Source organism: Tupaia chinensis, unplaced genomic scaffold (assembly GCF_000334495.1).
Source record: "Tupaia chinensis unplaced genomic scaffold, TupChi_1.0 Scaffold000350_1, whole genome shotgun sequence".
Taxonomy (NCBI): domain Eukaryota; kingdom Metazoa; phylum Chordata; class Mammalia; order Scandentia; family Tupaiidae; genus Tupaia; species Tupaia belangeri.
Window position 1 is genome coordinate 4,908,775 of NW_006159844.1, and position 22,982 is coordinate 4,931,756.

Sequence of the window (22,982 nt, forward strand, 5' to 3'; positions counted from 1 at the left end):
CCCTACAGTTAGGTTTCATTTCAGTTTTGGTGAAAATTCCATTATGAGAATAGCATTTTTCTCAAGTTTTCTCTTTTTTTTTTAAAGTTTCATTTCTACCTCATAAATTTTGATCCTTTTTATTATTGTTTGTTTTGTTTAATAAGTTATTTGAGTAAAGTTTTGTCTAGGGTGAAATAAAAACAGTTTCATTCATTAAGAGTGTACAAGGTAAATAGTCCATTATTGTTTTTGCTTTGAATGTCTGAGTTGCCAGGGAGCAGGTGGTGGTGTGGTTAAGGTGCTGGATGATACCCACCTGGCTGACTGCATTTTGAATCTTAAACCCAGCAGCTTACTTTCTCACTTTCTATCTCTCTTTTTTTCTGTCTTTGGTCAAATTTAAAAAGTAATAATAATAAATAAAATTAAATAAATCTTAAAAAAAAAATCTGAGTTGCCTCAGTTTATTTTACTTTCATCCAGCTTTAATTAGTCATTTGTTTGAACTGCAAGCTCACTAAGAAACAAATCTAATTATAGATAGGTAGATGATTAGTTGCCACACATTTTAGAGTATCTGTCATCTAGATAGTGATTTATTTGCATGGCCACCTAATTATTTAGAGTGGATTCTAAATGAAACTCTATGCCTGACTTTCAAACAGTGGTGTATTATTTGTGGAATACTTTGGATTCTGTCAATATTAAAATGGTTATGATATTTTTCCCCTCTGTTTTTATTCTAGAGAGCAGCTGCTAGTTTTGTATCCAGGGAAGAAAACAAAAATGATAATGTTGATAAAGCTGATAGAACTACAGAGCCAGAACAATCTCATTCCAATACAAGCACGCTCACGGAGCGAGAACCTAGCTCATCTAGTCTCTGTAGTATTGATGAAGAACATCTCACAGATATTGAAATAGTTCGTAGAGTTTTTTCTTCTAAAAGAAGTAATGTAAACTTTGTCACAGAGATATTTCGTCAGGTAAGATACCTCTTAGTATTTTCAATTTGTCATGAAGACTTTTATCTTTAATATTGAATATACTGAGTTTTTGCTATTTAAAATTGGCTCTTTATAGAAATTTTTTTAAATTCATATAGGTTGAATATCCCTTATCTGAAATGCTTGGGATGAGAAGTATTTTGGAGGTTGCATATATATATAAATGAGATATATAAATGAGCTATCTTGGTGATGAGACCCAAGTCTAAACACCAAATTCATTTATGTTCAATATACATCTTTTTAACTTTTTCTTTTAGAGAGATTTTTGCCATATTGCAAGTGCTTGCTGGAGAGACAGATGTAAAGCGAGAAATCACTCCCCGGGTGGTTAGCCATACTGCAATCCCTTCTTCTCCATTTTTCTCTCAGGATTTTGGGCATGTATGCACATGTACTCGGAGTGTGTTTTAAGCCACTGGGTCTGGGACTCAAACCATGGTCGACTACATGGGACTCTAGTGACTTAATTATTATACCATCTGCTGGCCCTCCATTTACCACTCATACACAGGACCTGGAGGTCATTTTATATGTCTTTGTATTTTTTATTCCAACCCATCATATGATACCGGGCACGGAATTCTCTACTTGTGACATTGTGTCAGCAAACAGTTTCTGATTTTGGAGCACTTTGGAATTTTTTTTAAGAATGCTCAATCTGTATTACGTTTGTAAAATTTACATCTTAAGTTCTCACTTTATGGATTAAACTTTTCCTTCCTTTTATTTGATTATTAAAATATAGGAAAATTATTTTTTTCCCAATCTATGATTTATAAAGGGTAGTTTGTAAATATAAAAAGTGCTCTTTTTATTGCCTTTTTGAGAGATTCAGTTTTGTCCCATAAGGCATTCTGAAATTTAAAAGTTGTTTAAAGATAGCTATTGCTTGGGGGAAAAAAGAAGTTAAAGGGGAAGAAAATTTCATATAAGGATAGCTAGAAATTTCCAAGTGTACATTTTCAAATACATAGAAATTTGTGGAACATAAATAACATCTTATGAAAACTCATTTGTTCTTTTTTTTGAGAGAGGATTTTGCTATAGGGCGCGTACGCTTGCCAGACAGACAGAGAGAGACACAAAGCAAGAAATCACCCCCCCAGGGGGGATGGCCACGCCGCAATCCCTTCTCCTCCATTCTCCTCTCGGGATCTTGGGCACGCACGCACTCGCGCCCGGCGTGAGTTTTAAGCCACTGGGTCTGGGACGCGAACCGCAGTTGACTACATGGGAGTCCAGCGATATAGCCATTACTCTAACTGCTGGTTTCTGTGCTGCCTTCTTTTTAATTGGTTATTTTCATTTTATATTTCCTTCCATCTCTTGGTTTAAGTTGGGGTATTCTGTATTCCTCTTTTAGTGCTTGCTATGTAAGTGTTTATATGCATACTTTTCAAGTTCTAAAGTTATTATTTTTTTACTCTTCCTAGTCAATATGAGGACCTCAGAATTCTATTACTCAAATTTCTTCTCTCAAGTTATATATTGTTTTATCAAATAGTTTAATTCTGTTTTGTAGTTATGTTTTAATCTCATTATTACTATTATTATTCTATTCATTCAGAATGGGTTTACATTTAGTTACATATATGTTATTTTCTTTTATAATGTTTTTTTTCCTTTTATATTTTCTATTGGAATTATATTTCTCTACTTTAAGTTCATTATTGGGAATTAATGTACTTCAATGGATTTCTTTTGGTAACAAAAACTTCAATTTGTGGGTTTTCCCCCTGCTTTATTGATGTATATTTGACAATTAAAAATGGTTTATATTTAAGGTGTACAATGTGAAGAACTTTTGATATATGTATACATTGTCAGTGATTACCACAGTCAAGTTGATTAACATCTGTCACCTTACATAGTTATAATTTTGTTTGCATGTATGTATTGAGAACACTTAAGATAAAATTTCTTAATAAATTTTGAGTTTAAAATACAGTATTATTAACTGCAGTCACCATGCTGTACAGATATCCAGAATTTATAACTTTTCCCATGTAACTGAACCTTTCTGTCTTTCAACCACCCTCTCCCCATTTCACATTTGGCTATGTGGGATCCAGATGCTTTAACCACCATGCTATCTGGCTGGCCCATTTTAAAGCCTTTAATCCATTTTGAGTTGATTTTTATATGTAGAGCTAGATAACAGTCTACCTTAACTTTGCATATTAATTTCACAGCAACATTTCTTGAAGAGTTTTCTTAATGTCATTTATTGAAGAGATTGTCCTTGTCTCATTTGTGTGTTCCTAGCACTCTCTTTGAATATTAGTTGACCATAGATGCGTGGATTTATTTCTAAGCTCGCTGATCTATTCCATTTGTCAGTATGTCTGTCTTTACTATTTCGATTACTGTAGCTTTGTAATGTATCTGAAATCAGGAAATGTGACACCTCTTGCCTTGTTCTTGCTTATGATTGTCTTGGCTATTCATGGTCTTTTGTTGCTTCATGGAGTAATAAACTGCTGATATTTAGGTTCACAGAAAAATGAGCAGAAAACAGAGTTCCTTTATTAATTTTTAAAGTAAATTTTACATTATCTTGAAATAAAACTTTTTGGCAGCATTTGAACAATAGTAACTTTTTTTTTAGATTTTCCATAGGGCATGTGTGCTTGCCAGACAGAGACCAAGAAAGGGAGAGAGAAAGAGAAAATGAGAACACTCACTAGCAGGGAGGTCATGCTGCAATCTCTTCTTCTGAGGATTTGGCACACATACATACTTGCCTGGCATGATTTTCAAGCTGCAGATCCAAGCTTCAAACTGTGGAGTTGGCTATGTGGGATGCAGCACCTTAACCACCATGCCACCTGCTGGCCTGTGAACAATTTTATTTATTTATTTGTTTTCTGAGAGGTTTTTGCTATACCACTCATGCGCTCACCAGAAAGAGAGACAAAGAGACAGAAAGTGAGAAATCACCCCCCAAGAGGGGATGGCCATGCCACAATCCCTTCTCCTCCATTCTCCTCTTGGGATCTTGGGCACAAGCGCCCGGCGTGAGTTTAAGCCACTGGGTCCAGGACTCACACCACGGTTGACTACATGGGAGTCCAGCGACATAGCCATTATGCTAATTGCTGATCCTTGAACAATTTTAATTTTTAAGAATTTATTGGGAGGGACCAGCAGGTGGCGTAGTGGCTAAGGCGCTGGACACTGCCACATGGCTGACCACAGTTCAAGTCCTGGATCTGTGGCTTGCTTCCTCACTTCCCCTTTAGCTCTGTCTCTCTCTGTTCAAATAAAAAATAATAACAAATGGAATTAAATAAATAAATAAATATTTTTTAAAAAAAGAATTTATTGGGAATCTTTTTAAAGAAATAGAGCTACTGCTGTAACTATAAAATAATCCTTATGGCAGGCAGTAATTAAAATCATTCCATTTGGCCATTAAGCTGTTTGAATATGAGAATATTTAGGAATAGGTTTGTTAGACTGAGGTCTAAATAATGGTACTAAATAATGAAGTTTTCTAGGAAATCAATAACAGCAAATAAAAGGATTACCAAACAACATTGAATACCTTGTTGATATTGCATATTAGCTTTTCATCATTGTATTGGGAGCTGAGCTTTTGTTAATTTCAGGTAAAATATATTTGACCATATGGTTATTACTATTTTTCCTAGAGGATGTGATGTGCATACTTAATGAGCGAGAGAGAGAGAGAGAGAGAGAAGAGAAAAGCAAAGCACTCCCTAAAAGAAATGGTTAAGCTGTAATCCCATCTCCATCTCTCCCTTCTTTTGAGATTTTGAGCATGCATGAGCATATGCCTGGTATGTTTCTCAAGCTGTCAGGCCCAAGAATCAAACCACATAGTCTTGGCCATATGGGATCCAGCTGCTTTAACCACCAGGCCACTAAGGTGGTGTTAAATATACCTGCTCTAAAAGCAGAAAGTGACAGATTTTAGTAAAGAACTTGTGATTGTTAAGGTTCAAACTAATAAATAGCAGCCGTAAAAAGAAAAGATAGAAACAATGTATTTCTGTTTCTATTTTTAACTAAGAAGTAAAGTAAAAATGTTTTCCCTTAAACACAAGCATGGATAGGAAAAAAGAGTTTGAGTAGTGAGGTTAAGATTATTTTTACTGTTTTAATTTTGCATATCTGGATTGTGTGTGTGTGTGTGTGTGTGTGTGTGTGAAAATGTAGTATCAATAGTTTTGTGGTGAGGAAAATACTTTTACTTTTGAGTTAAGATAACCCAGAAAATACCTGAAGCAAAGAGTAACTATAAGATACGCTTTTCAAATTCACAAGTGTTTTGTTTCATTATTAAGTTATAGAACTTGGTTATATGTAAAATAAAAACTTTGTATATGCTGAGAAAAGCTAAACTACCTTGTTACATGTGCCTTTATTACTTTTTGAAGTCACTTATTTTCTCATTAAACATTTTCTATCAAAATATACTTAATAGTAATAATTCTTTGGAAAAAAGGAATAGAGGCTAGGTGGTGGCATAGAGGTAATGTACCTGGAACCATGTGAGATGGGTCCTGAGTGCAGTAAGGCATGCACACGTGTGTGAACCAGGGTGGCTGAGACTGGGGGCTGCAGTGTGAAGACCTTGTTAATGGTGCTTGCCTCACTCTTTCTCTACATCTCTTGCTCTCACCCTCATTTTCAAGGAAGAAATAAATAAGTTTAAAGAGAAAAAATAAGTTACAACAATGTGATTATTATTATTATTTTTTTTTGGAGAGGTTTTTGCTATAGGGCGCGTGTGCTCGCCAGACAGACAGAGAGAGACAGAGAGACAGAAAGCGAGAAATCACCCCCCAGGACGGATGGTCACGCCGCAATCCCTTCTCCTCCATTCTCCTCTCGGGATCTTGGGCACACATGCACACGTGCCCAGTGTGAGTTTTAAGCCACCGGGTCTAGGACCCGAACTGCGGTTGACTACGTGGGAGTCCAGCGACATAGCCATTACGCTAACTGCTAGTTCCCAACAATGTGATATATTATGACAAGCACTTACTTTGCACTTTGTAATAGCACAATTATTACATAAAGCAGAGTATTAATTGTTCTGAGATGGCACAATTGAAACACATTTTTTTTATTCTTTATACTTGAAGTCAGTGTCTATACCACAGACTTCTATCTCCATGTATTTACAGTTGGAGACAAAAGGCTTTTTGTGATAATGAATTGGTTAACTTTTTTTTTAAAATAGATTTTTGCAGTAGGGTACCTGTGCTCTAGAAAAAGAGAGAGAGAAAGAGTTTCCCCAAGGGTGTGATTGGGGAGAGGGTCACACCACAGTCTTCTCCATTTTCCTCTCAAGAATTTAGGCACACATGTACATCTTTCAAGCTCTTGCATCCGGGACCCAAACCGTAATAGTCTGCCATGTGGAACCCAGTGCCTTAATCTCCATTCCACCTGCTGGCCCAGAATTGATTACCTTTTTTTTTCTTTTTTTGGAGAGATTTTCACTGTAGGGCACGTGCGCTCGCCAGACAGACAGAGAGAGACATAGAGACAGAAAGAGAGAAATCACCCCCCAGGGGGGATGGTCACGCCGCAATCCCTTCTCCTCCATTCTCCTCTCGGGATCTTGGGCACGCACGCACACGCGCCCGGCGTGAGTTTTAAGCCACCGGGTCCGGGACACGAACCGCGGTCGACTACGTGGGAGTCCAGCGACATAGCCATTACGCTAACTGCTGGTTCCCTTGGTTACCTTTTAAAAATTATTTATATGTCACATTTTATAAGAGAAATGTATGTGTTAGCAGTTTGTGACAAAATAAAGGTATCATTATCTCTCTCTTTTTTTTACTAGGCATTTTTGTTACCAATTTGTGAAGCTGCAGCTATGAGAAGAGTGGTCAAAGTATATCAAGAATGGATCCAACAAGAGGAAAAACCTTTGTTCATGCAAGAACCTGAAGAAATTGTGATCACTTCTTCAGACTTACCTTGTATTGAAAATGTCACAAACCATGATATTTCATTGGAAGATGGAGAAAAAAGAGAAGAGGTAGAGTTACAAGATTTATGTAATTTAGTGTAAATTTAATAGACTAGACTTTCACAAAGTTGCAATAATGTTGTATTAGAGGTCCTTAGATGCGTACATAGATACATTAGAGAGGATTTATTGGGAAAATTATCTCATGAAATTATGGAGGCTGAAAAGTCATACAATAGACTGTTCACAAGTTAGAGACCCTGGGATGCTGGAAGTGTGGCTGAGTCCAAGTTCAAAGACCTTTGAAATAGGGAAGCCAATAATGTAACTATCAATGTGAGGCCCAAAGCCTGAGAACTGTAAAAAAAAAAGGGGCACTAGTGTAGGTCTTGGAGCCCAGAGGCAGGCAAGCCTTGACTTCCGATACCAACGCACAGCAAAATTCTGTCCCACTCTCGAATAAACACGGAAGAGATGGAGACCAATTCACTTCTCTGTTTGTTCTCACTGGGCTCTTGGCTGTTCGGATGGTGCCCACACACACTGAAGATAGATCTTCCCCACTTGGTTCATTCAGATTTCCCTGGAACCACTGTAACATACACATCTAGGTTCCTAGGTATCTTATTTTAATTTTCAGAGGGCACATGGACTTGCCAGAGAGAGAGAGTGAGAGGGAAAGGGAGAAATGTTAGTACATGGTCGTGCCAATATCCTTTTCTCCATCCCCGTGGAATTTTGTGTATACACATACATGCACCCAGTGTGTTTTTCAAGCTACAAGAGCTGGGATTTGAACCATGGTTGGCCGACTCCCATTGGACTAGGCTACAGGCCTGGGCCTCTACATATTTTTTCTCTCTTTTTTTTTTTTTTAAATAATTATTTTATTTAACTTTATTTATTTATTTATTTTAAAATTTTACCAGAGAGAGACAAAGTGAGAGAGAGAGGGAAAGTGAGAATGCAAGCTGTCAGATGTGGGACGCAAACCACAGTTGACCATGTGGGAGTCCAGCACTCTTAACCACCACACCATCTGCCGGACCCTACATATTTCTTAACTTAGTCAAGTTGACTCCCAAAATTAAACATCAGAAGTCCACCCATTGTTGACTTGACTTGCACTCATACACAGCTCCTTAAATCATACATACGGGACAAAGTTAATAGCAAGAACATAGTTGCATCTAACATGGTTCCACTGTCTCATATATAACCAGGAATGTGCTAATGTCTTTCCCAGAAGGACATAAAGTTCTTCTGTGATGTTTACTCTTCTCCTGCTATCCCATGACTTATTTATTGTGATGTAAAATTAACAAAACTAAAGTCAGTAAATCATATGTAACATAATAAAGGAATAAGAGAGATACCAGAAAAGATAATTACTTAATTGCACACGTGCGCACGCACATACATATACATACACAGACATACTCTTAACAAAATAGGTAGGGAACTCTCGTAATAGTCCCTCATTTCTTTAACTGGACATATGGTTATTGCTGATATTTAAAATTATCTTTTACTGCCCATTCTGTAGTTCCTTTGCCTTCAGCAAGTACTTCAGCTGGTCATAGTTCTTCACTTGGCAAGGAAACTTAAACCTTCAGTCCTGAGGAGTCTGGGCTATTGTATTCTTGCCAGGATTGAGTTGCTGTAATTTCCCATTGACTTTAATCACAGGATAGAGATACCCTAAGAAATCTTCCATAGTCTAGACATATTCTTCCTTACCTCCATTATAGAGCAGTAATTGAGTTTCCTCTTGGTAGACTGCATCAGTCACCCCAACCAACACTGTAACTCCCTTCTTAGCTGTTGACTCAGTGACTTGAGAAGCCTAAAGTAGCCAGGTGTCGTTTAAAAAAAAAAAAATTATTATTTATTGTGATTTTCAAGCTGCTGGATCCAGGACTTGAACTGGTTGGTCATGTGGAAATACAGCGCCTTAACCACTATGCCACCTGCCAGGTGTCAGTCTTAACTCGCAGTTTAATAGAATCGTCGTATTTCCTGGTAGAAGCATTCCTTCCTCTGGAACTGAAACTTCTAGGCCATCAGTTCATAGTCATAGAAACAGGAAGCAAAAAAAAAAACAACAAAAAACAATATTCCCTGATGATTAATTGGCTGAGAGAGATAAAGAATACAGGAGTTTCTCAAGTTTCTTTCTTTTGCAACCAGGGTAGTTATCATTCATACATAGATAGGAATTCTAAAACATGCAACATTTGGTAGCCATGGCTAAGGTGGTTGGAGGGGTTGGTGGGAATGGCAAGGATAGAGTTAATAAACTTGTTTTTCAATAATGAGGTGTTTGTGGGTTATTTGGGAAGACCTCTTCAGAAGACATCTAATCACAGTGCTACAGAGCTTAAGAGAGAGGCTAGACTAGACTGATGTGTTGTATTGACTACTCAGGTACTACTTCTGGTACTGGAGCTCTACTCTTTTTTTTGGAAAGGTTTTTGCTAGAGGGTGCATGTCCTTGCCAGAAAGACAGAGAGACAGAAAGCGAGAAAGCACTCCCCGGGGGTATGACCTTGCCGCAATCCCTTCTCCAGTCTCCTCTCAGGATCTTGGGCAGGATCTTGGGCACGCACACACACATGCCCAATGTGAGTTTAAGCCACCAGGTCTGGGATGCGAACCATGGTCAACTGTGTGGAAGTCCAGCGACATAGCTATTATGCCAACTCCTGGTCCCTGGAGCTCTACTTTCTGACAAAGTAATTTGTATTGGACTAAACCTCCTGCATATTACAATTATGAACTCTATACAAGATATAAAACAACTGTTCAAAGATATTGGTTGAGTGACCAAAGCAGGAAGAAGTTAAAAGGAAACGTTAAAAAGAGAACACTAAGTTAACTCCGTTTGTCTGCATTTAACTCGAGGGAGCTTCTAGTCTGTAAGGCTTGTAATAGCTAAAATTCAGGCTGAAAGCCACAGTTTTAGTGCTTTAAAGTACTGGGTGTTCTTTTTAGAATGAGAATTTTACTATTAAGTAGGATAAATATACATTATTTTCTGTTTCATTTATTTAAATTTTGGCATTTAATTTAGGACAGTTCAATTTTTTTTTTCTTTTCTTTTTTTTAAAGCAAAAGCAAAGGGTAGGCTATTAAATGAAAGTAAATATACATCCCTATGAGGTAAGAGCAGGCCTGAGTGGAGAGAGAAGGTGGCTCAAGGGCCTCAGTAATTGCTTTCTGTGGGGTTTATAATTCCTTAGCTCGGGTTCTGTCAATTATTAGTTGGGCTCACTGATTGCTTTCATCTCGTTGGCTATATCAAATGAGGCTGAGCCCACTGATTCACCTCATTAGCTGTATCAGATATATCTTAATAATCTAGACATGCCCCACTAGAAATCTCCCACCTACATTATCTTGAGTGGAGCATTTTCTGCCCTTACATATTTTTCTGTCTAGCCACGTGGGTAAATGCTCCTCCCCCTTACCCACTTCTATGTTCTAGCTAGCTTCCTGCCTAATTTTCCCCGAGAGTCGTGATCCCTATAAATCTTATGGAGTTGAAGGTGGGTGGTTTTTTATAACTGCTTTATGCTAGAAGGGGTTATTTGCCTTATCTATCAAGCATCATGGAACTCTTACCCTATCAGATCTAGATGGGAGAGCTGAGCCAGGGGCAGGTGGTTAACATAGTCCAGAGGTGTGTTGAGAGGATTGTCGTTAGTGGTGGATGACTCATAACAGGATTCAGTGGAGATTCCAAGGGGTTGATATCCCTGTTGTCTGATCATTTGTCATTTTTATAGCCTTATCACAGCTGGGTGTCTCTTTTCAAAGAATAGTCTCAAATTCTCCAGTGGCTTATGGGTATTAGTTGGTTCTTCTTGAGGGGAAGCTTGCTGTTGCTGTTTTCGCCTTCAGGTTCTTCATGTTTTCCAACAGGGACAGATAAGTTTTAGGAAACTGGAGTAGGTTGAAGTGGCAAACTCCTGTCCTGGCTTGACACAGTGTATGTTACCAGTTGACTTCAGTAATGTCCAGGTTCTTGATGTTTCAGACAAAGAATGGAATGAAATACACCAATAGCAAAAGCAAGGGATAGTTAATTAAGTACAAGTGGAAGTACACTCCCAAGAGACGGAAGCAGCTTGAGTGGAGGATGCGGGGGGGTGGGGTCTGTAGAGAAAATGGAGTCAGGATGGCTCCCTCACTTTGTCTTATCATGTTTAAAGGTCCCAGGATGGACAACTTATGTTATTAGTTGTTGTGCATTTGTGTACTTCTTATGTAATTATGACTTTGCTATTTTACACCATTGTATGTAACGTGCGTGTGTGACAGTTGGTTTTAGTAATGAGCCACTTTAAGAAAGAGGGAGCACCTGGTCAGCTAGCTAACTAGCCCTGCTCAGCTTAGCCACGGTTTCACTAGCTTAGCCCTAGTTGTTGGTTTGGCAATGCTTGGCATGGCTGGCTCTCGGCTCAGTGCACTGTGAGCTCTAAGAGGGAGGAAGCACCCTTCCAGTGCTCTCCATTCATGTTAAAAGCTCCAAGATGAAGGAAGTGCTTTGTGAGCACTACTAAGAACTCTGTGAGCCTCCCCCTGAACTCAGCCAATAAACACGACATCAATGCCTCACGTCTTTTTCCAACTCCCTGCATCTCAGCTTGATCTTACCCTTTGGAGGAGGAAAAATCTTGCAAAGCGTGGCTCGAAGGCCAGAACAGTTCATCTTTTACAAAGCTGTAAACAGTGTAATATTCTTGAATGTGTGAGAAAGTGTGGAAAGGAGGTTAAACATTAGATCCACAGAAAAATGTTCAAATATGAAATGATATAATCTCTGGCTGGTCATTATGGATTTTTTTTTCTCCCCTTTTTTGATCAGTGAGAAGCCTTTTTTTTGCAGTGAATCTCTGTTTCTTTTGTAATCAGAAAAGACATCATCTCTTTTGAGATAAAGAAACCTGTTCAGCAGTGGGAACGAATCATTTCATTTATCTATTCATCTTGCTGACTTGTTGCAGCATTCTTATTAGTGCAGTATTAAAAACTTGATATTTTGCTTTAGGAAAATGGGACCAATATTGCTGAGCATGTTCGAAATTCTACTTGGGCAAAAAATGGCTCATACCAAGAAGCTCTTCATAATGCCTCTGAAGAAGCCACAGAACAAAACATTCGAGCTGGAACCCAGGCAGTTTTGCAGGTAAGACACTTTGTTAAATACATAGACCCTTACGTCAGTATACAGAATCATTTTTAAAATGTAATTAATTCACTACCCACATTTATCAGTTGTCATTATGCCTATGTTAACTGTTTTTATTTTATTATATAAATTGACAAACATTATATATTATTGTTTTAGATAGTTTGAAAGTTTATACAAATTATGTTATGGTAGACAATCACTTGCAACTGATTTTTTTACGTTAACCATTATACTTTTGAGACATGTTGTTAATATATAGCTATAGTTAATTTTAACTATTCATAACATTGTACTTCCTAATGTCATATTATTCTTTCTTCTGTTGTGGTTTTTTCCTTCTTTCTTTTTTTTTTTTTTAGAGAGGTTTTTGCTATAGGGCGTGTGCACTCGCCAGACAGACAGAGAGAGACATAGAGACAGAAAGCAAGAAATCACCCCCAGAGGGGATGGTCACACTGCAATACCTTCCCTCCCATTCTCCTTTTGCAGTTTTGAGCATCCATACACATTCGCCCTGTATGAGTTTCAAGCTGCCAGGTCTGGGACTCGGACTACAGGTGACTGCATGGGAGTCCAGCGACATAACCATTACACCATCTTTTGGTCCCTCTTTCCATTGGTGTTTTTTAAAGTTGTTACTAGTTTCTCACTATCCCAGATAATGAACACTTTTTTCAAAGAATATTTTATTTGTTATTATTATTTTTAGAGAGAGGTTTTTTTTGTTTTTTTTGTTTGTTTGTTTGTTTTGTTTTTTGCTATAGGGCACATGCAATCACTAGAAAGACGAGAGAGAGACAGAAAGCAAGAAATCACCCCCACCCTGGGGCAGGGGATGGCCATGCTGCAGTTCCTTCCCTACCCTCCTGTCAGAATCTTGGGCAAGCATGCACACGTGCCTGGTGTGAGTTTTAAGCTGCTGGGTCTGAGACTCAAACTGTGTTTAACTACATGGGAGGCCGGCAATGTAACCATCAAGCCATCTGCTTGTCTAACAGTGAACATGTATTTTCATACATGTATTTTTATGCACAACTAGAAGAATTTCTTTAGAGTGTATCTAAAAGTAGAATTTCTGAGTTGCAGGATTTGTACATTGTTAACTTTATCAATATTAACAAATTGTTAATAACTTATATTCTCTTTGGTAGTGTTGTGAGTTCTCTTTTCCTCAAATACTTTCTGTAGCTTTTATTTCCAGATTTAAATTTTTTGCTACTTCTACATATGTAAAATATAATCTCATTAAAAAAATTGTAGGGGCCAGCAGGTGACGTGGTGAAAGCACTGGATTCCCACATGGACAGCCATGGTTCATGTCATGGACCTGATGACTTGAAAATCATGCTGGGCTTGTATGTGTACATGTTCAAAATCCCAAGAGGAGATTGGAGGAGAAGGGACTGCAGCCTGGCCATCCCCCTTGAGGGGTGATTTCTCACTTTCCCTCTCTCTTGTCTCTCTCGAGCAGGTGCACATGCCCTATGGAAAAAAAAAATCTTAAGAAAACAAATGGTGAGACTGGCCTTTTAGTGCAGTGGTTAAATGCTGTGCATAGGGACTTGGATCTCATATGGCTGACCACTATTCAGATCTTGGTGATTTGAAAAACATATCATGTGCATGTGTATGCATTCCTAGGATCCTGGCAGGTTAGATAAACGGAGGACAAAGTACTACAGCATGACCATGCCCCATGTAGAGTTGCTTCTTCCCTCCCTCCCTCTCTCTCTGGTCCATGCACATTCCCTCTGGCAATTAACAACAATAAAAAAATAATTATATTTTCTTGTTACAGTTTGCTTTTTGTTTACCTGTACTCAATTTGAGCATCTTTTCTTATCTATGAATTACTTATTTATATGCTTTTTCCATTCTGTTGAGAGTTTTTCTTTTTTTTTTTTTTTTTGGAGGGATTTTTGCTATAGGGGTCATGTACTTGCTGAAGAGACAGAGAGAGAGAAATAGAACACAAGAAATTACCCTCCTCCCCGGGGGGATGACCACACCGCACTCACTCCCTTCTCCATTCTCTTCTCGGGATTTTGGACATGCACACACAAACACACACACACACACACACACACACACACACACACACAGCATGCGTTTTAAGCCCTGGGGTCAGGGACTCCTGCAGTCAACTACATGGGAGTCCAGTGACGTAACCATTATGCCATCTGCTGGTCCTTGTCTTTTTCTTTATGGTTTGTTAAATTCATCATATTCATTCATTTTTCAAAATTAAATTGTTCCCTGGCAAGGCCTCATATAAACTCTACATTCTTAAAACAAATTAGTGTTTTTCAGTCCTAATCCTACTTTTCTTGACAGAAGCATTTACAGAATAATGTCCTCCTGATTGAAACCTTTCATCACTTGGCCTCCAGTATAGCATATCTTCCCATTTTCTCCTACTGGTACTTCTCAAATTAGATTCATTTACTGATTTATTCTGTGTCTCCCTGACCTTTTCAGGTCGAAATGCCTCAGAGTCAAGTCTTGAATATCCTTTCTTCTTTGCTCACTTCACCTCGTCTATTCCCATGGCTTTAGATATCACCTTCTAGACTTTGTCTCTAGTCTGGGAGCTCACATTTGAACTCTGAGTCCTGAACTTAAATATTCAGTAACAAGTTGGTATCTTCTTTTGGAAAGCTAATGGACATCTCAAACTTGTCTGGTCTTCCTGCAGTCCTTCTTGTTTTATTTAATGGCACTCTGACAGTTTCTCAGGCATCTTGTTTTCTTGTCTTTCTTTTGTATCTTCTGTTTGTTTGGTAACAAATCCTATTGACTCTACCTTCAGAACATATACATGATCTGACTGTTACATAGCACTCAACATACCTCTTGTGTCTAAGCCTCCCTGTCTATATTATTGTAATAAACTTATTTATGCTTACTGCTTCTGCCCTTGGCCACTCATCATCTTGCTTTGTTCTTAACATAGTAGTTAAAGGGATCCTGTAAAATGTAAGTTAGATCATGTCATTTCTCTGCTCAAAACCTTCCCCTAGCTTTCCATCCTCAATAAGCATCTAAGGAAAAACTTTTATAATGGTGTATAATAAGGTTTTTCTTTTTTACTTTTTTTTAAGAGGTTTTTGCTTTAGGGCATGAGTGCTCACCGGAAAAACTGAGAGAGACAGAAAGCAAGAAATCACCCCCTGGGGAGATGGCCACTTTGCAATCCCTTCTCCATTCTCCTCTTGGGATCTTGGACACACACGCACACATGCCCAGCGTGAGTTTAAGCCGCTGGGTCTGGGACTCGAACCATACTCGACTACATGGGAGTCCAGCGACGTAACCATTAAGCCATCTGCTGGTCCCCATAGCTGCTTTTCAAAGTGTGGCCCATTGACTAGTACTGGCCCACAGCATAACTGCAAAATTAGAGTTTAGAAACTAAATATTATCTCTTGACTCTGATAAAAAGTTTAGTCTTGTATTTTGTATGTCTTTTTGTTCATTTTCTTTTCCCTAATAATACATCTTTTATTGTATTCTGTGATAGGGTTGGTCTGCAAAGAATCAGGGTAGGGTGGCTGTTCTTGTACTACTGGTAATGTGAGAAGCTGTGCTTCACATGCGCTGGTTCAGGTCTTCAACATTTCCCACTGATTTCCTCTGGCTTACTTCGCTCTGTGTTCCTCGGATATCCTAGGCAAGTTCTCCCTTTGAACTTGTTTTTCCTTCTGTCTGGAATACATGCTTTTCTCCTACACTGCTACATAGCTCAGTTGTGTCTTTTCCTTTTCAATTCATTCATATTTATGCTTTTTATCTCCTTCCCTTAATTTTGTGCTTACCAGGCCCCTCAAGGACAGTAAGGTGATGGTGAATATCTTTGTCTTGTTCTTGTATTTTGGTGGTACTTCTCAAATTCTTTTGTTGCATATACATTTGTTATACTTTCTGATAAATACTCTTTCTCAGATGAAGGTATTTTTCCTTAGTTTGCTTGTTTTTGTTGTTTGTTTTTTTAACAAAAGTACTGAATGCTTTGTATGCATGCATTGTGATAATAGTGCTTTTTCCATTTTAATCTATTGATAGTGTATATTGATAGCTTGTCCCAGTGTTAAGCCATCCTTTTATTTCTGGAGTAAACATACCTTGGTCATAAATACTATATTTTGTTCATTTTGAATTGTTAGTATTTAAAAATTGTCACCTATATGTTCATAAATGATATTGGTCTCTCTTCAAATCCAGTTCTTTTTTAAAAGCTTTATTTTATTCATGATAGAGAGCACATGCACAAGAGTAAAAGAGAGGAACCCTTGACAGGGTCTTATCACGCTGTTATCCTCTATCCCCCCTAGCCCTCTAGTTCCTAAGGATCTTGGGCATGTACACAGATATCTAGTGTGTTTGCCTGGCCTGGGATTCCAGACCGCATTGACCACATGACTTCTAGCTCTGCGGTGCAGTTTGCTACCAATGGTGCCAGGAGGTTGAGTAGTTGTTTTGTTTGTTTGTTTGTTTGTTTTTATTTTTTAAGTTTGTCGATTTCTTTCATGAATAAGAGAAGGAAGGAATGATAGAGATGACCCCCCACACACACACACTGGGTGCCAATGGCAGTTCCACCCACAGCCTTCAGCCAGCTCTAGGTTATGGGCATGGGCATGGGCATACCTAGCATACTCTGGGAGGTCTCTGGACTTAAACTTGTAACTTTCTTATATAGGATCGCCTCACAGAGCATTGCATTTTACCAGTGTGCCACTGTCTTGCCCAAGTCATTGTTTTTAAATAATAAGGATATATTTTTATAAAACAAATAGGGTGTTTTTTCCTACTTTATCTCAGAAAGAGCTTATGTAAAATAGGGATCATCATCCTTGAAGGTTAGGCAAAACTTTGTAGAGCTTTTTAAGCCTATTGTCCAGGGGTGGGTCAGGAAGACTACCAGTTTGATAATTTCATGGTATTTAAATGTGTATCTTTCTCTTTCTTCTTGAGTCAGTTTTGGCAACTTTTTTTCTATAAAGTAATCCATTTCATTAAAATGTCTATTTTATTGTTACGAAATTATTCACTAAGTTGTTTTTAAAATCCTCTTCTGAATAACCAGTTTTGTCCTTAGTTTATTTCTGACCCTTGTACATCTCTCATGTTTCTTTCAGTCTAGCAACATCGATAGATTTAAAGTGTTGTTACTATTTTAGATGTTTTCTTAATAGTTTTTTCACATATGCGTTTTTTGTCGTTGTTTTTAAGAGAGAGTTTTGCAATAGGATGCATCTCCTTGTTGGAGAGACAGAGAGACAGAAGGCGAGAAATCAACCCCCGGGGGAGTGGCCACACCATTATCCCTTCTCCTCCCTTCTCCTTTTGGGATTTTGGGCATGCATGCACACACACCCAGTGTGAGTTTAGGCTGCTGGGTCCAGGACTCGAACTGTGGTCAACCACGTGGGAGTCCAGTCATGTAACCATTATACCATCTGCTGGTCTCTCACATACGCTTTTATAGCTATACTTGTCAAGTTGTCCTTCTAGGGGATGTAAATCAGAATAATAAGTATATAAGACATACTTGTCTTACGTTCATACCGGATGCAATTTTCTGTTTTTCCAAATGCTCCTTGAGAAGATCTGCACACAACTGTAACCACTGTAATAACTTTTTCCTGTGTAACAACATACAGTTAATAAATTGATTATAATAAATTTAATTAAAGATATATATTGATGGCTTCTCCTTAGTAAAATTTATAATATACAATCTGTTTAGTTTGTTGTCACCAAAACAGATACACAAGTAAATAAAAAGAAGATAAAATATTTTGAACTTCTCACTTAGAAAATTTTGTCTTATTTAGATGTCAGTGTTTATTCTAAATTAATTGTATTCATTGTTCTTTTCACTTACATCAGTGGTAGGGTTTCTACAGTAAAGCCCTGAGTTTAGAAATGCTGTTTTTACATTTGATATATTTTCTTTGGATATCTACTAATGATTTTGTATTTGTCTAGATATACATAAAAATAGATTTAATAAGTTTAAATTTCACATATTAAGTTGGTAGTAGAAGTAGGGTTAGAATTAACCCATAATGCTTTTAAGTTTGTTATAGGTCATCTAATTTCAACATTTAAGTTTGTTTCTCTTTAAACAAGACATTTGCCATTGAAGTCTTTCGTGAATAATGTTTTCTTTGTCTTAGGTGTTTATTATAAATTCATCAAATATATTTCTTCTTGAACCTGCAAATGAAATTAAAAACCTTCTGGATGAGCACACAGATATGTGTAAACGCATTCTTAACATTTATCGATACATGGTTGTACAAGTATCAATGGACAAAAAGACTTGGTAAAAAAATATTTTTTCTTTAAATGTATGTTTTTATTGTATGCACAAGTAACTTTTTGATGAATAGTGTCTGTGAACAAGGCTTAAAACAATACTGTAGGGGTTCCTATTATTGAGTGAATGAATAAGTACAACATTTGATGTAATTAATGGTGATGATAGTTCTTTTCACTTTATTTCATACATCTTTAAGCTTATTTTTTCCACGAGGAGGAGAGTGAGAGAGACAGAAATGCCTCAATCCATCCTCAGTTTCAGCTGGCCCAGATTATAGGCATGTCTGTGTGCTTGCCTGACCTGTTCAGGGTAGTCCTGGGACACAAACCCAGGACCTTTCCTATGTGGGATCTCAACCTTCTTTGATCAAATTTCCACAAGACCCCCTTGGACTATTTTCTTTTTTGAAGTAAGCATATAGAGGTTCTACCTCATCTCACTCCCTCCCACCCCCCTGACCTCTGGAATGGATGCACATATATACGAATAAGTGAGTTATGCATGAATGAATGAACCAGTGAATAAGTAGATGGTTGACTGAAAGTGAATGGTTGATTCCTCAGCCTGGCATTCAAAGCCATGTACAGTCAGACCCCTGCCTAATACTCCCCGCCTGCTTTTTCTCTCTTAAGCCTAACCTCTTCTTTGCAGGATATGATCTTACTTCCTAGCTTTGTCAAATTACTCTCTCCTGAGCGCATTCTAAACTTCTAGAATGCTTAAATCCTGCTATCTTTTTTCATTGTTACCATAACTAACTTTCAGATTCTACCATTCTTATGTTTTTTTCCTCACTTCCTTTTATTCTGTATTTGTATGTCTTCATAGTTCTTATGAAAATTGCCTTGATTCCTAAATTACTTGTGTAAATGTCTCTTTACCTTCAAATCAAGATACCCTGGAAAGCATATTCTGGTTGTCTTCTTTTTGTATTTCCTTAGCATAGCACATTTTATATTGTTAGTCCCATATTTATAGGTACAAATATTTGTTTAAGTGAATGAAAGAAGAGACCCTTTGGGGGATTGGGAGAGCAGTACTACAATTTTGTAAAATAATACATTTGTCATAAAATTCAAACAAAGAAAAACTTTACAAAAGAAAAAGTTGCCTATAAGCACTCTGTACTGGTAATTATTATTTGCCTTTTAGTGACCACCTAGCTAACCAAACCACACACTTGATTACATGTCTTAAACTACATACATGTATAATATAATTTCCTTTTAAGTCATCTGTTGATGTAGTTATTTCTTTCTGTTTTGAGGGGAGAAGAAGACAATGAACCATCTTTATGTATTTAATTATTTTGGTTAATTATCCTCCTTTACGCCTTCTTAGAAATAGGAATTACTTAAAGGATGTGCCTAATTTATATTTTGCTACAAATGAAATAAATTACTTTATTTGAAGAAACTTGCTAACACTGTTAATACATGTAGAAGTAGTTATTATTAACATATTTGGAATACTTCTTTGTGCCAGTTGTCTTTCTAAAGCACCATACTTACATTTTCTTACTTGACCCTAACCATATCCTGTGATCATTCATAATATCCCTGTTTTACATGGATGGGCTAATTCTTAGGTACAAAGAGATTAAGTAACTACTCTGTTCACACACAGTGAGTGCTGAGCAGGGACTCAGTTATGATCCTTCTGACTTCAGAGTCAAAATTGTTAACAGCCAATAACTATACTGCTCTGAACCAATCTTTGGTCTTTTTTCCTTTTAAAGAATTACTTATTGGGACCAGCAGTTAGCGCAATAGCTATGTTGCTGGATTCCCACGTAGTCGACTGCGGTTCGCGTCCCAAACCCGGTGGCTTAAAACTCACGCCAGGCACGTGTGCGTGCGTGCCCAAGATCCCAAGAGGAGAATGGAAGGAGAAGGGATTGCGGCGTGGCCATCCTCCCGGGGGGTGATTTCTCACTTTTGTGGGGGGGGCCCCCCCCCTTTGACAAAAAAAAAAAAAAAAAAAAAAAAAAAAATCCTCTCAAAAAAAAAGAATTACTTATTTAATTTTATTTATTCATTCAGTCATTTTTGTTTAACCAGAGAAAAACAGACAGACACACAGAGAGAAGGAAAGTGAGAAAGCAAGCCACCAGATTCGAGACCTGCACCGTGGTCAGCCATGTGGGAGTGTCTAGCCCTTAACCACCATGACATCTGCTTACCCCTTTGGTCCTTTTTTATCCTTTCTGTATGCTTTGAATCAATCATGACCTAGGTTCTATTGAGAGACTTCCTTTGTAGAACACGGTTTTAGAATTTTTTCCTAATTTTTTAAGTTCCCTTGAAGTCATAGCATTTTGAGAGATTACCTACATGTTAGGTTCAATTTACAAGTCTTTATTCATTAAAGTCATAATTATTATATTACTAAGTGAAAAGTTTATTTGACATATGAGTGAGTTATAGTTTGACCTAGATAAGATTATTTAGAACATCTATACTTTATTGCAAACATGATTGATTTCCAGTAGGTTTACATTTAATATAGCCAAGTTATAAGCCTAAGGTTATATATGTGACACTTTTCATTTTTATTCTATGAATGAATGCTTTGCATGTGTGTTCTAATAAATTTAGGATTATTTTTTTTTTGAGAGAGATTTTCGCTATAGGGCACATGCGCTCGCCAGACAGAGACATAGAGACAGAAAGCGAGAAATCACCCTCCGGGGGGGATGGTCACGCCGCAGTCCCTTCTCCTCCATTCTCCTCTCGGGATCTTGGGCACGCATGCACACGCGCCCAGCGTGAGTTTTAAGCCACTGGGTCGGGGACGCGAACAGCGGTCGACTACGTGGGAGTCCAGTAACATAGCCATTACGCTAACTGCTGGTTCCCATAAACTTGGGATATTTTTAATTGAGTGTTAATTTCCTATTTCATTCTGCCCTCCCTTTCCAGAAAAAACAGGACATTTAGATCTGGGATCCATTGCTGCCTCTGCCACATTTCTCAAAGTGACTGTCTCACCTATTGCTATGCCTAATAGGCCTGCAAAATAGCCAAAGAGGAAGAAACTTTCATAGGGACATGTGGTGCTAGTCTGACTACACCCATGTGGACTTCTCTTGTCAACCTTTTTCTTTTGTGATTGAATCAATTTCCAAAATACTAGTTGCAAATAAGGTAGTTTTATGACTTTAAGAATAAGTATATTAGAGAAAGAGGTAAGGCAAAGATAGAATTGGCATGATATAACAGTATACAAAGAGAACAAAAGATTAAAAAGTGGCCAGAATAAAAAGAATGGAAAGAGGCAATAAAGTAATGATCCTTGGTTAGTTATTGAGCTTCTTTGTAATATATTGATCTTTAGATATCATATAGGTTTTGTAATTGAGCCTGGTCAGTTCTAGATATGTGGTTGTTCTCCACACTGTAAAGATGGATTAAATGGACAAACATCAAGGTAGAACTGTGCAGATGAATGTTTTTCAAATAGCTCTCTAAGGTTGCCGTTTGATGTGTGTGTGTGTGTGTGTGTGTGTGTATGGGAGGGTGAAAACAACAAAAACAATCTCCATATTATTACCCCCCAACTAATCAGCTTTTGCATAGACTTTTATTAGGTGAGAGGGTATTAAAACTGATAAAAATGGTTTTAGAATGACTGATAGAGATATGTAAAATGGAATTACACATTTTAATATCTAAATCTAAACATTTGAAATTATCTTTTGGAGATAGCTAATATTTTAATTACTCCTAAAATAATACTATTTTTATAACAAATACTAATTTGGAAGTTAACTGTTAACTAAAAGCAAATATATACAAGAAGGGAACATTAATCTTTTTACTTTAAGGGAACAGATGCTGCTTGTCTTGCTCAGAGTCACGGAGTCGGTGCTGAAGATGCCATCACAAGCTTTCCTACAGTTCCAGGGGAAAAAAAACACAACCTTGGCAGGTCGACTTGCAGGACCACTTTTCCAGGCAATAAAAATAAATAAATGAATAGATAAATAGATATGTGTGTGTATGTATAAATTTGTATTTAAGATTAATTGAGCTTGTGACCTGGGAAAAGAACAGTCATTTGTAGTGCTAAGATAAAATCACTCATTTTAAAAGATTATTTGCCATACATATGAACTTACAACCTAATGTAAGAGTGGAGGAAATGTCAGGTCTGGGGAAAAAAAGTATTACAAAACCTGATAATACTTATTTTATCTTTTGTGTGGCATACTTAGTGTATGGTTTCTAAAAACTGGCACAGGGCTTCAGGAGTAATGGCCTAATTGTTTGCTTTAGAGTTTCCAAATCTTTGGGATTGATTGTTCAGAAAAAAAAAAAACTTTTTAAGTTGTTATATAGTAATGAAAAAGTAGTAAATAATCAAGATTCATTTTTAAAATAATTATTTATTTTAATTAATTAATTTATTTTTAATTTGACCAGAGAGAGAGGAAAAATGAGAAAGCAAGGTGCCTGGTCTGGGACTTGAACCATGGTTGGCCATGTGAGAGTCCAGTGCCTTAACCTGCAT

At 37.4% G+C, this 22,982-nt stretch overlaps 1 protein-coding gene across 4 annotated transcripts in view; it reads left to right on the top strand.

Annotated features, from left to right (window-relative positions):
* The window catches only part of RALGAPA1 (Ral GTPase activating protein catalytic subunit alpha 1), a 223,837-nt gene that overhangs the window by 40,910 nt on the left and 159,945 nt on the right, over window positions 1–22,982 (top strand). For all 4 annotated transcript variants that reach the window (XM_014589290.2, XM_027773395.1, XM_006152371.3 and 1 more), the window contains exons 10-14: window positions 729–968; window positions 6,817–7,014; window positions 11,999–12,136; window positions 18,325–18,473; window positions 22,297–22,426. In XM_014589290.2, the coding sequence (XP_014444776.1) occupies window positions 729–968; window positions 6,817–7,014; window positions 11,999–12,136; window positions 18,325–18,473; window positions 22,297–22,426 (855 nt within the window). The remainder of the gene's footprint in view (window positions 1–728; window positions 969–6,816; window positions 7,015–11,998; window positions 12,137–18,324; window positions 18,474–22,296; window positions 22,427–22,982) is intronic.